This window comes from Hyperolius riggenbachi, chromosome 12 (genome assembly GCF_040937935.1).
Source record: "Hyperolius riggenbachi isolate aHypRig1 chromosome 12, aHypRig1.pri, whole genome shotgun sequence".
Classification (NCBI taxonomy): domain Eukaryota; kingdom Metazoa; phylum Chordata; class Amphibia; order Anura; family Hyperoliidae; genus Hyperolius; species Hyperolius riggenbachi.
The window spans coordinates 102,053,085-102,067,553 of NC_090657.1; the positions used below are offsets into that span (position 1 = coordinate 102,053,085).

General features: G+C 44.2%; 1 protein-coding gene across 2 annotated transcripts in view; it reads right to left on the reverse strand.

Annotated features, from left to right (window-relative positions):
* STARD3 (StAR related lipid transfer domain containing 3) overlaps positions 1 to 14,469 on the reverse strand; it is a 71,786-nt gene that overhangs the window by 13,262 nt on the left and 44,055 nt on the right. For both annotated transcript variants that reach the window (XM_068263586.1, XM_068263587.1), the window contains exons 10-12: positions 8,418 to 8,513; positions 3,318 to 3,397; positions 2,435 to 2,539 (exon numbers count right to left, since the gene is read on the reverse strand). In XM_068263586.1, the coding sequence (XP_068119687.1) occupies positions 2,435 to 2,539; positions 3,318 to 3,397; positions 8,418 to 8,513 (281 nt within the window). The remainder of the gene's footprint in view (positions 1 to 2,434; positions 2,540 to 3,317; positions 3,398 to 8,417; positions 8,514 to 14,469) is intronic.

Sequence of the window (14,469 nt, forward strand, 5' to 3'; positions counted from 1 at the left end):
GCAGCGAGCCTTCTGTACGTAACCAGCCTGTAGCTACAGCTCCGCCCCCACATGTCTGCATGTTGGTGCAGCCCGGCTTTTTCTTTGAACTGCTTCTTCTATCATGTCTGCTGTGCTGCATGTCCCTGATTTGGCTTGCACTGATAGAGCCAGCTCGCAGTGCGTGAGTAATGCAAAATGTATTTTAGCCTGAGCTGTATCCTGTCTGGGTGTTCCTGAGTGTGAAAAAGTAATCAGTAAGGAGAATAATAGTGGAAGTTCAAGATAGACAGTGGCGCCCTTGATCACGTGTGCCTAGCAGAAACTCTGTGTTGGGTAATGGGTGCTAATTGTTCTATTGTTGACTGATTGCCTTATCTCTTTGAACCCCTCACTCATGTTTGCATTTCTAATTGCTGACAATAGAAGGTGGAATCTTGCATTACAGGCAAAGCCTTTGATTAGTTAATCGAAGGGACTGATTTCTGATGCCTTCATGTGAGCTGCCTGTCTGTTCTTTCTGCTGTACAGAACACTATCTGTAACTTCTGTCTGACTGCTATGTCCTACAAAGCACTTTAACCCTTTCACCCGCAAATACCAAATCCTGACCTCACATTTACTCTAGCCTGACCCGAGCCCAAACCCAGAAAGATCAGCAACTTACGGTACATCCCAGTCTACCATACATCCTAACTTAATCCAACAACTTCCCTTACCTAGTAACTTTACTCTAACCCACTACCACTAAACTGACATGTGCCTAACACTGACTGTCCATCATTCAGCAAGGCTGAGATCAGGTGATATAGATAGAACTCCAGTACTGAGCTCAGAGTAGAAAGGGCCTATAATGTACCTAGTATAGGACCCAGGGTGAGGCCTGGCATAGTGGCATAGCAATAGGGAATGCCGAGACTGCGTCCGCACCAGGGTCCTACAACTGGGGAGCCCACGTGGGGCCGTCTTCCAGTAATTGCACTACAGGAGTACTGCAGGTCAACCTACCAGTGTATCTTGTGGTACTTATGTGCAATGGTAATGGTAATATTGCTGTGTGTGCAGGGTAATAGTACCAATGTGTAATGAATCAAGCCCTTGAATTCTCACTAGTATTTGCATTTCTCTGTACTAAATGCTGCAACTTCTTAAAAAGAAACCATGACCAAGAATTGAACGTCATCCCAATCAGTAGCTGATACCCCCTTTTACATGAGCAATCTATTCCTTATTACAAATGTATCATCAGGGGGCTCTGTATGGCTGATATTGTGGTGAAACCCCTCCCACAAGAAACTCTGAGGACCGTGGTACTCCTGGCAGTTTCCGGTCTGTGAACCTTGTTGCATTGTGGGAAATAGCTGTTTACAGCTGTTTCCAACTGCCAAAAAAGCAAGCAGCAGCTACATTACCTGCCAGCAGTAAAAATGTCACCATGTGATACATGTCAGAATGTAAATCAGGGATTTAAAATATTTTACAATGAGCAAACTGACTAAATCATTTATACATAATTATTGTAAAAATGAAGCACTTTTTTATTACATTATTTTCACTGGAGTTCCTCTTTAAAGTATTGATCTATTATCAGCTGTTCTGGTCAGATTTGTTTGCCGTTATCTACAATGATTACTCATTGATTACTGGTCTGTTCTTTGATGGTTGATACAAAATACTCTGATGTTTTTTCTTTAATACAAATTACTCTATTTTGCAAACATATACTGTGTGCTGGTGTATTTCTTGTATATAGTATTCTTCTGCATTGTGTCTTTAAGTGTCCTTGCTTGATGAGATCATCAAGTGAGGACCCTTACAATACGGAAGACTGCTGCTGGTGCAATGCAGAGCCGCCACTAGTGGGACAGGCAGTGAGTGACACTGAAGCTGTCTTTTTCCACCTGCCAATCTTTCCTTTTCCTCCTCTTTTCTAGCAGTTTATCAGCGGTGTTGTGCTGCAGCCTGTGCTCTTTAATGGCGAATTATTAATTTTGGTGAAATTAATTTTTATATGAGGATGCCAGCTTATACTCTAATTATTTTGTTATGTCACTAAGGATGACTTGAGACAGCGATTAGAGTGTAAGATTCTAAGGACAGTAAGTGACATGAGACAGAGATTAGAATTTAGAATATTTTTACTTGGGGGTGTGGCCTGTGTTGAGGGGCAGAGTTTAGGGCGCCAGAAGACCTGTGCCTACAGGCTCCTAAGTTGTAAATCCGGCCCTGTCTGTATCACTACAATTACTTATTTTTTTGACATGTATTTAAACCAAAAAGTGAGGGAGACAGGCGAAGCCTCTCACTGAGGTAAGTGCCCATTTTTTTTCATGGACGTGAGCGTGGCTTCAAACTTCCAAGGAATCCCGGCATCAAGCTATAGACTGGTTACAAGGCAATGACCTTCCACACTGCAATAATCATGCGGATTCTATTAGAGGAACAAACTCCTTACCGGACGTATTTTGTAAGTGGAGGTCTGGTTGGATGGGCTCCTGCAATTCCTGCTGATAAGTATCGGTCTTTCCTTCTCTCAATCCGCCGGATGTTTACAAAGTCTCTGATATGGAAGAACAGAATTTGTAAGAGTCGGGTACCCCTTTGCCAAGTACCAAATAACTGAGGCCAAAAGCATGCACCAGAGAGTGGTTAGTAGCACACACAATTTATATTATTGATACTCCAGCAGTTACACAATAGGGAGTCATACACATTGACATCAGCCACTGCAGTGAGCCCATATAAGATGTAAAAGTAAGCACAAATTACTGTAGTAGAATAGTGACATGGATGTTATATGCTTTGCTAGTTCTTTTCTCTCTACCTAATTTTTTTTTTTGTTGCACTGAAAAAAAAAAAAGACATTTAACTGTTAAAAAAAATTGTAGAACAAAAGTTTCTACGTTTTTAAGGGCTCTTTTAGATGACCGGCTAAATACCGCATTAAACGTTTTGCTGGGTTATTGGCAGGGTCAAGCACTTATAGGTTGCAAAATAATGCAATCAAATGGGATCGTTTGTAGCCACAAGCATGTGAGTGTTTGATATGCGGTGTGGTTACTAGCCAGTAAAAAAACGCCCGCTTCCGACGGCTCCGTTGCAAATGCAGTAATCGCGGAAAAGTGCCAGACACTTGCATTCAGCTGCAAGTGCCCTACGCAGGAGTGGCTGACAAGCAGTTAAATGCACTGATGTCAGCCGTTCGTGTAAAAAAGCCCTAACTGGTTTTATAACAGACTGTTATTTGCAATTTCGTTTTGATTTCGTTTCGAATTTTGATATTTCTGCAATGCATTACTATTCCCAATGTTCTTTTTTTATGTAGTTAGTATACTAACCTGGGTGAGATGACCCCTCCTGCTGCTCCTGACGACATATCATATGTCACAAGTGTGTTATCATCTACACGCTGAAGGATCTGACAAATAAATGAGACAAATGAGCACGAGAGACGCAATTGCCAGACAACCTGCTGGAACATAAATCTTCCATGGCAAATAGTGGAAGACTTTTTAATGTGTGAAATCACCAATTTCTAAAGTCTCAGCTCACGTAAGCTAAGGAGAAACTGAATGAAGACCAGGCTACCCTGCTATGAATCGCTTATACAGGATTGTTCACACCTCTGACATTCTCACATGGGGATACATACATACAGATACCTACCTTTTTCAGGGAGAGGCAAGCTTGGGCCACAAATCACTAAAGAATTAACACACCTGCTGGTACATCAAAACGTGGTGGGTGGTGTAACGATAGGCGTAAGCGCACAGAGAGAATCTGATTATTGGTGATCTGCAGTATCCCCAATAATCCAGATGTATACCCGATTATTGATGACCTGCAGAATCACCAATAATACGAGTATGACTAACCTCTGGACACCTAGAACAGTGATAACAATAACGACAATGTCAATTCACGAGATCGTGGAAATATCCACCACACAGCGATTCCTCAGAGGTGTGGCTACCTCTGAATGGGAACCCCGTGTGTGAGATCCTCTAAAGGCTAGAAGAGGAATCTCAGCCACAGGCAGTAACAATCTGCTAGGGCAGGCGTCTCAGAGAGGCAAGCCTCAGAGATAGCCTACCAGTGGGAGACGTTCCACTGGAGGGAGAAAGGTCAGACAAGCAGAGGTTCGGCAACAGAGAGGCGGCAGCAGTACAGAAACGGAAGGCTGATTCAGAGTCGGTAAACAGGCAGGGTCGGCAACTTGAATCAGATAGGCAGAGGTACAAGATAGATTAGAATAAAGAGTAGTCAGGGATAGCCAGAGTCAAAACACAGGTAATATACAGATACAATCCTAAACTGAGGTGTGACGTCCTTGGTATCAACACCTAGGAACTGGACTAAGGTCTGAGCGTTAACACCAAAGTATTCACGACAGCAGACAAAGATCAACTGACAGGCAGGGTCTAAATACCCTTGGAAGACTCCCAGCTCCACCCCATTCATTCAACCAATCAGAAGGGCGGCTGGAGTCAGCTGACCGGCCGGTCAGCTGACTGCCCTTCTACAACCATAAAGGTCCTGTTGCCTCGCGCGCGCTTGACCCTCAGCCTCTGTATACCAGAGACCAGGCCCCAGGTCCGCACGCGAACGCGCACCAAAATCCGCCGGCTGAGTTGCGGGACCCACCACCATGTTACCGGCCGCGGCGGCGGTGTCCCCACTGCTCCGTGACACCAGCGCCGCGCTGGGAAAAGGCTGCGCGGCAGAAACCGCCGGCTGTGATGCGGAGACCGCCCCCATGTTGCCCAGCGCGGCAGTGGTGCCTCTGCCAACTCTTACAGGTGGAAATGGGAACTGACTGAATTACTAGTGTATCCCACTAGAAGACATTGTGATAAAAAAAAAAAAAAAGAAAACAAAACACTTGACTGAAGATGGTGCAAACAGTCAACATACCTCACCATCCTATACAAAACACTACGTACAAAAGTGTACAAAGATCGGATCTTAAATATCAGTCAAGTCTGCACACTATTGTGATACAGGTGTTTGTCAAGCAATCTAGAACCTTGCAAGTGCAATGTGGTCATATGTAAAGCACAACTCAGCAAACTAGAACAAAAAAGCCGATGACAACTTCATACAGTTTCCTGATGCATCTTGTAAACAAGACTCAAATCATCAGGACTAATTCAGAATACATTTTGATTAGGCTTTCAATGGTCTTATTTTTGAATGAAAACACAATGGATGTGATTTCCTAAAGGCAATTCCTCTGCACCTGTTCGGGCATTTGATGCAGACATGGTGAAAGTTCAGTACATATCCACTTTAGGTTATGCCTAGTGCGTGTCTCTCACAGTATCTGTCCAGCTCTGGTATAGCAAATGTAGCACTTTGCTGTAATGTAAAGCACAACACCATCTTAGGTGTTCAAATGTACTGACAGTTGTCTGTATTGTGGAGGGATGCAAGCTTACAGTATGAACAGAAGTTGTAATTATGCACTCTGTTTAAAACACTAGAAGAGCTTCCCTATCGCCTATTGAAATGTTTCACTATAACAAGAGTGTTTACACATACACTACAGATAATACTTATGTAAAATAGACAAGATAAACATCCATAAAAGTCTCTGAATAGTGTATAGGTCTTCTTGTCCTTGTGAATCATTCATGGACATTCACATGTAAAAAGAGCATGAAACAACACATAGTTCTATCTGTTTATCAATACTAATTTAGATGTTTCCACAGAGCTACAGAGCTGGAGCAGACCAATAAGATGAGGAGACATCCTCAGGATTCGTAAATACAAAGCACTTTTTTTACTTCTAGGTTTGTGAGTATATCCTAATGTCTTTTACCCAATAAACGCTATGATTATACGCTATGGAGCGATATTTAGTCCCTAGATCAGTGGTCCTTAAACTACAGCTTGCGGGTCGTGTGCGGCACGCTGAGCCTTTTTCACTGGCCCTCCAAACACAAAATGTATTCTTTATAGATGCGGCCTGCAGAGCCTCAAAATATTGGCAGCCCGCATGTAGAGCAGGGCTGGTGTCACTCTACTACATAGGAGCCAGTGAGCAGCAGTTGACTGGCTTCCAGTGGACTTCCGTGATGCAGGTCAGGTGACACTGCTATCCAACTGGATGGCAGCTTGACACCTGACAAGACTCACTATCTGGAACGCAGATTCTTCAGGCTGCAGCATTACTGAAAGGCTGCTGCTGTGAGTTCTCCTGCATGGGGCGGAGAGGGAGGATTAAAGAGGCAGGTTAGGTTTTGCATGTGCAAAAGCAATCACATGGTGGGGAGGAGGTCCGATGCACAGTTAGTGTGTGGTGGGGAGACTGGCTTACTTTTTACTGCGTTTGTTGGAGGCTGCAGTTCAAGTAACTGCTGGGGGAAGAAATGGGGAACTTTCTTGTGAGAATATAATTTGATAAGTGCGGTGTGTGAAATGTGAATTTTGCAGGGTGTGTATGTGGTGTCTTGTGCACTTTTGCACAGTGATTTCTGGGTGAAGGGGAGGAGAGGTTGTTTGTGAGTTGGATTGTATACTCCCCACTACAGTCTTGTGTGTGTGGTTTGTAATAACTGTGTTTTTAGCTGTGTGTTATTGGTGACACTGATTGCTGTGTGAATGTTGGTGGTTTCGAATGACTGACATTGTGTGTGGAATGGTGCTGTGTGAGAATATTGATGACGCTGATTGGGTGCGAAGGGGACACTTTCTCATTGCTGATAGTGTGTGTGTGAGAGTGTGTGTGTGTGTGTGTGTGTGTGTGTGTGAGAGTGTGTGTGTGTGTGTGTGTGTGTGTGTGTGTGTGTGTGTGTGTGTGTGTGTGTGTGTGTGTGTGTGTGTGTGTGTGTGTGTGTGTGTGTGTGTGTGTGTGTGTGTGTGTGTGTGTGTGTGTGTGTGTGTGTGTGTGTGTGTGTGTGTGTGTGTGTGTGTGTGTGTGTGTGTGTGTGTGTGTGTGTGTGTAGGGGGGGAGGGAGTGAAAGCAGTGAATACTTGTAATTATTCCTGATGCTAATTGTGTGCAGGGCGATAGTTATCATGGATGATGCTGTGTTTGAAAGGATATTGTATCCACTGGCTTACAGTAATTACAGAATTTTTTCGAGAGGATGCAGTTGCATGGAGGATGGTCGAATGCACTACGGTGGGGGTCTATTGGGTAATTCATTTATGACACTTGCAACGTTAGTGTCATGATATCTGTACTTATTCAATGATGGGCATGGGATCTGCATTTACTGTGTCAGGGACAAAACTACACTTGCTAAGTGAGGGACATAGTATCTGCATTTGCTATGTTGGGGCATAATATCTTTAATTGCTCTGTTAGTGTCATGATATCTGATCTGGTTACATATGAGACATGAGGGCTACATGTTTATAGCCAATAGTTTATTTCATATGGGGTATGTTGCATATGAATAAATATAATAGGCATTTAATTGCATATACTCTGCCCCCCCATCATCTTGAAGTACCTTGACCTGGCCCTTGACTAAAAAAATTGGGGACCCCTGCCCTAGATGATACCAGGTGAGACAAAGGGACCCAGTGCTGTTTGAGGAGTGCTATGGAGAGTTCGACTATGAGGCTACTGATCACCGGCAGTGCCCTAAGCTTTCTGTTGGGGTGGGCAGCAATAAAACAGGTTGAGTAGGAGGCATTGCCTTGTGACTGGTGCAGGATGTTTATCTTTATTACTGACAGACATTTGCAAAATTAGAAATCTCTTTTTTGAGGTCGACCTGGGTGCTATACCTAGCAAGGAAAGCAGAAAGGAGGAGTGGTCTGTGTGTCTGGACAGCTATGCGGCCAAGTGAGCGCGCCATTCTAGTGTTGGAGCACGGTGAGGGTTGGTGATCCTTTATTTGATACATGAGTGCCTTTATGCTAGGTGGATTCTCCTGAATTGGTATTGAAAACAGATCGCACTATTTGTCGTCTTATTCGCTCTTACATGTGAATGTCCATGGTGGAGTCACAAGGACAAGACAACCTATACACTATTCAGAGACTTTTATGGATTTCATCTTGTGAAAGCGGACTATTTTACATAAGATCTGTTCTTTAAAGCGTAACTGAGATAAAAAAGAAATAAATACATACACACACACACACACACACACACACACACACACCTTCCTCAAGCCCCCTCCAGGCTGTTCGCTCCCTCGCCATCCTCCGCCGCCACCTTGACTGTCTGCAATTCAGCCTCGAAAACCCTTAAGTCAGGGCTAATCGGCACAGTCTGCCCGGACGCAATAGCGCTGCGCAATCAACTAACATTCCCGGTGACAGGAGCGCACGCATGTCCAGACATACACAGAACGCCCCAGACCGGAGAACTTTGCAAGAAGTATAATACACTGGCTGTGGGGTTTTTGTTTTTTTTGTACTAGTAGAACGGTAGAAAGAGCTCAAATGAGGATATATTCATGTTACTGGGGACTCACCTGGCATACAGCCACAGTTCTGTTCCACACTACCATCTTCTCAGGTTGTAGGATAACCTCTTGGTACACAATCTCTGCAGGACACTGAACAAGAGCCTGGCCAACGTAGAGTAATAGAAAAAAAGCAATTACACAGATATGCAGAGATAATCATTCTTCTTTACTTAGTGGGCAAGGTTTATTATAGGTCTCCTATGTCCCTCAATGAAACAAGAGAAATAAAATCCTACTGTGTATGGTCAGCTTTATTATTATCACTTACGTTAACAAACAAGTCCTATGCAAAGAGCCATATGGAGATGGGCATCTATACTTTGCATTGATGAGGGCTGCACACAGCCTGAAACTGCAGTGTTCAAACCGGATTATAGGACTCTACAGTCCTGGCCAAAAGTTTTGAGACTGTCAAAAATATTAGTTTTCACAAAGTTTGCTGCTAAACTGCTTTTAGATCTTTGTTTCAGTAGTTTATATTATGTACTGAAATATAATTATAAGCACTTCATATGTTTCAAAGGCTTTTATTGACAATTACATGAGATTTATGCAAAGAGTCAGTATTTGCCCTTCTTTTTCAGGACCTCTGAAATTCGACTGGGCATGCTCTCAATCAAGTTCTGGACCAAATCCTGACTGATAGTAACCCATTCTTTCATAATCACTTCTTTGAGTTTTTCAGAATTCGTTGGTTTTTGTTTGTCCACCCGCCTCTTGAGGAATGACCACAAGTTCTCAATGGGATTAAGATCTGAGGAGTTTCCAGGCCAAGGACCCAAAATGTCAAAGTTTTTGTCCCCAAGCCACTTAGTTATCACTTTTGCCTTATGACACTATGCTCCATCGTGCTGGAAAATGCATTGTTCTTCACCAAACTGTTGTTGGAAGAAGTTGCTGTTGGAGCGTGTTTTGGTACCATTCTTTATTCATGGCTGTGTTTTTTGGCAAAATTGTGAGTGAGCCCACTCCCTTGGATGAGAAGCAACCCCACACATGAATGGTCTCAGGATGCTTTAGGGCCCGCTTCCACTATCGCGGTTTCCGACGCTAATGCGCAGAGTTTCCCCGCAGGCAAATCGCGGGGGAATCTCTGCCATAGGGTATAACTGCGCCGCCGGCCGATTCGGCCAGAACCACCCCCCGCAGAGTTCGCAGCGGAGGTTGCGATTCCCATAGCCGTGCACGGCACGGCTGATGGGATTTGCCTGCGATCCCGCCCACCTGCTCAGTGCCGGCGTGCTTCTGCGAGACGCACGCTGCACAAGTGGAAACGAGCCCTTACTGTTGGCACATGACACAGGACGGATGGTAGCGCTCACATTTTCTTCTCCTGACAAGCCTTTATCCAGATGCCCCAAACAATCGGAAAGGGGCTTCATCGGAGAATATGACTTTGCCCCAGCAGTCCATTCACCATACTTTCTGCAGAAGATCAATCTGTCCCTGATGTTTGTTTTGGAGAGAAGTGGCTTCTTTGCTGCCCTTCTTGACACCAGGCCATCTTCCAAAAGTATTCGCCTCACTGTGCGTGCAGATGCGCTCACACCTGCCTGCTGCCGTTCCTGAGCAACCTCTGCACTGGTTGCACTCCAATCCTGAAGCTGAATCCTCTTTAAGAGATGATCCTGGAGCTTGCTGGACTTTCTTGGACGCCCTGAAGCCTTCTTAATAATAATTGAACCTCTTTCCTTGAAGTTCTTGATGATCCTATAAGTTGTTGATTTAGGTGCAATCTTAGTAGCCACAATATCCTTGCCTGTAAAGCCATTTTTATCCAACGCAATGATGGCTGCATGCGTTTCTCTGCTGGTCACCATGGTTAACAATGAAAGATCAATGATTTCAAGCATCACCCTCCTTTTAACATGTCAAGTCTGCCATTCTAACCCAATAGCCTGACATAATGATCTCCAGCTTGCCTGAGTTAACAAGACTATTACTGAAATGATCTCAGCAGGTTATTTAATGACAGCAATGAAATGCAGTGGAAAGTTTTTTTTGGGATTCAGTTAATTTGCATGGCAAAGAAGGACTATGCAATTCATCTGAACACTTCATAACATTCTGGAGTATATGCAAATTGCTATTATAAAACCTTAAAGAGACACTGAAGTGAGAATAAATCTCGCTTCAGTGCTTATATTCAGCAGGGGCATGTGTGCTAAAACGCCGCTATCCCGCGGCTGAACGGGGGTCCCTTCACCCCCAACCCCCCCCCCCCCCCCTGCAAAATCAACGACCAGCTTGGTCGTAGATTTTGCTGCTCTTCAGGCAGGGCTAACGGCTGCTCAGCGGCGCATCGCCGCCTCTCCCCCGCCTCTCAGCGAAGGAAGACTGAGAGGAGCGGGGGAGAGGCGGAGATACGCGCTGACAGACGTGCGTGAGGCAGGGCTGCGGCCATTAGCCCTGCCTGAATGCGGAAGTGATCCACCCGCTCCACGGAGGGGATTTAGGAGGTAAGGGACCCCCGTTTAGCGGCGCGATAGTGGCGGTTTAGCAGGGGCACACGTGCCCCTGCTGAATAAAAGCACTGAAGCGAGATTTATTCTCGCTTCAGTGTCTCTTTAAGCACCAACTTTTCTAATTTCCAATATTTTTGACAGTCTCAAAACTTTTGACAACACCCATAAAGATGTTCGTGTTTTGATCTTCAATAAAAATGTATACCTTTTTGCAACTACATTTATGGTGTTTTCCATAATTGTCGCTCTGTGAGGGTACTTTTTCCTTAGGTTTATAGTCTCAAAACTTTTGGCCAGGACTGTACAGGTCCTTCTCAAAAAAATTAGTATATTGTGATAAAGTTCATTATTTTCTGTAATGTACTGATAAACATTAGACTTTCATATATTTTAGATTCATTACACACAACTGAAGCAGTTCAAGCCTTTTATTGCTTTAATATTGATGATTTTGGCATACAGCTCATGAAAACCCAAAATTCCTATCTCAAAAAAAATAGCATATCATGAAAAGGTTCTCTAAACGAGCTATTAACCTAATCATCTGAATCCACTAATTAACTCTAAACACCTGCAAAAGATTCCTGGGGCTTTCAAAAACTCCCAGCCTGGTTCATTACTCAAAACCGCATTCATGGGTAAGACTGCCGACCTGACTGCTGTCCAGAAGGCTATCATTGACACCCTCAAGCAAGAGGGTAAGACACAGAAATAAATTTCTGAACGAATAGGCTGTTCCCAGAGTGCTGTATCAAGGCACCTCAGTGGGAAGTCTGTGGGAAATAAATTTTTTGGGCAGAAAAACGCTGCACAACGAGAAGAGGTGACCGGACCCTGAGGAAGATTGTGGAGAAGGACCGATTCTAGACCTTGGGGGACCTGCGGAAGCAGTGGGCTGAGTCTGAAGTAGAAACATCCAGAGCCACCGTGTACAGGCATGTGCAGGAAATGGGCTACAGGTGCCGCATTCCCCAGGTCAAGACACTCTTGAACCAGAAACAGCGGCAGAAGCGCCTGACCTGGGCTACAGAGAAGCAGCACTGGACTGTTGCTCAGTGGTCCAAAGTACTTTTATTCGGATGAAAGCACATTTTGCATGTCATTCGGAAATCAAGGTGCCAGAGTCTGGAGGAAGACTGGGGAGAGGGAAATGCCAAAATGCCTGAAGTCCAGTGTCAAGTACCCACAGTCAGTGATGGTCTGGGGTGCCATGTCAGCTGCTGGTGTTGGTCCACTGTGTTTTATCAAGGGCAGGGTCAATGCAGCTAGCTATCAGGAGATTTTGGAGCACTTCATGCTTCAATCTGCTGAAAAGCTTTATGGAGATGAAGATTTCATTTTTCAGCATGACCTAGCAGCTGCTCGCAGTGCCAAAACCACTGGTAAATGGTTTACTGACCATGGTATTACTGTGCTCAATTGGCCTGCCAACTCTCCTGACCTGAACCCCATAGAGAATCTGTGTTATATTGTGAAGAGAGACGCAAGACCCAACACTCTGGATGAGCTTAAGGCCGCTATCGAAGCATCCTGGGCCTCCATAACACCTTAGCAGTGCCACAGGCTGATTGCCTCCATGCCACGCCGCATTGAAGCAGTCATTTCTGCAAAAGGATTCCCGACCAAGCATTGAGTACATAACTGAACAATTATTTGAAGGTTGACTTTTTTGTTTTAAAAATACTTTTCTTTTATTGGTCGGATGAAATATGCTAATTTTTTGAGATAGGAATTTTGGGTTTTCATGAGCTGTATGCCAAAATCATCAATATTAAAACAATAAAAGGCTTGAACTACTTCAGTTGTGTGTAATGAATCTAAAATATATGAAAGTCTAATGTTTATCAGTACATTACAGAAAATGAACTTTATCAAAATATGCTAATTTTTTTTAGAAGGACCTGTATACACATTATAAGAGACTATAAACTAGGGTTTCTGATGTACACGTGGCTTACAGCAGCATTAAGAAATAACTACATATTTTATTTACTGTCCTGAGGTCATGCTAATAATCTGATGAAAGTGCAAACGTTATTCAGACTGGAAATGGAAGGGACAGCAGCCGAATCAAAGCCAGACATTGCTCTATTCATTTGTAACTGTGTAAATGTACAAACCACCAGTAAGTACATTTAGATGAGCAGCTCCTGGTGTCAATTTGGCTGTTGTCAGTCTCGTTTCCTGTTGAGCACAAATCTGCACCTTTAAAATATGTAATGTTCAATGCAAATTATGGGTGTTACTTAAGACCTATAACATCTATAGGTTTGCTACCAGTCAGGGGTTAAAGACATAGGGCCTGATTCATAAAGCGGTGATAACTCAGTTATCATGCCTAAAAGACTTTAGGCGTGATAACCTTTGCACCGCTGAGTTAGCACCGCTTTGTGCTGGTTTTCGCGTGCAAAGTCCAGCGCAATCGCGAGATTCCGAGCGCAGCGCCCATAGTGTTTAATGGGCGCCTTCGTGCGCACCGCGCGCATTGCGTTGTGCGCGCAAAACTTTGCGCGTGGGAATTTCGCGCGGGTTTCTTCTTATCACGCCTAAACTGAGCTTAGGCGTGATAAAGGGCTTTTCACTGGCGTGCAAAGTGTTTGCACCGCTTTGTGAATCAGGCCCATACAATTAGTTAAAAAAAAAAAGCATATAGGAACTGCTGTATTTGCATATTCTGCTCACTTCCCTGAAGATCTGAATTACTGTATATCCTGGATGGAAGTTGACATTGTGTACATCCTAAGCTAGAATTTTTATATTCCAGCAAAGTCGCCGTTATCCGGAACTAGGGCAACCAGAAGTATTCTCAATTAACCGGCATGCCTGAGGGGGATAACAGTGGGGACAGTGCTTTTGGGAGTTTGCAGGGTGAAAAATACTGAGCCTCCAGGTGTTGTCTTCTGCCCTTCCTGCAGCTTCCTTTGGTTTTCCGGCATCCATGCACGGCTCCTGGCGGGTCACGTGACATGCTTGGAAGCTATACACAGAGGATGCCAGAAAGCCTTTAGGAGCTACAGGAAAACCTAAATTTTGTGGCTTATAGCCGAGGATACACGGGTATGGGTGTTGCTTTTGGACACATTTCATGACCACTTGACTTCTGCATGAGGAAGGCAATATAGTATTTTCAGTGTTATCCATCCTTCAACCAAAATCCCTTCTGGCCAAGATTAACTGGGGCTTGTAGCTTATCTGATAAAGCATGCAAACATTAAAGACAAATTATAATGCGGAAGACCCGACGCCAATAATTTATGGTTGTAAGCTCCATAAAAGATTACATTTAATGGTTTCTGTGGGGCAGTGCACTGAATAAGACTATTGTACTTCCGTATTTTACAGTAGTACAACCATAAATTAAACTAGTTTATGAAAGGTACATGACAAATATACTGGTAGGCTTACAGCAGTGGTGCTCAACTTCTTTTTACCCAAGGGCCGCACTTCATATTAAGATAAATCTCGCGGGCCAGAATGAAAGGGTTATTGCTGTGACAAGTAGCCTGCTGAGTGATTCCCCCCCCCCCCCCCCCCCCCCCAGCACAAGTGCTGTGTGAGCTTGTGGGTAGTTGCAGCCTACTGTTCAGCTAGAA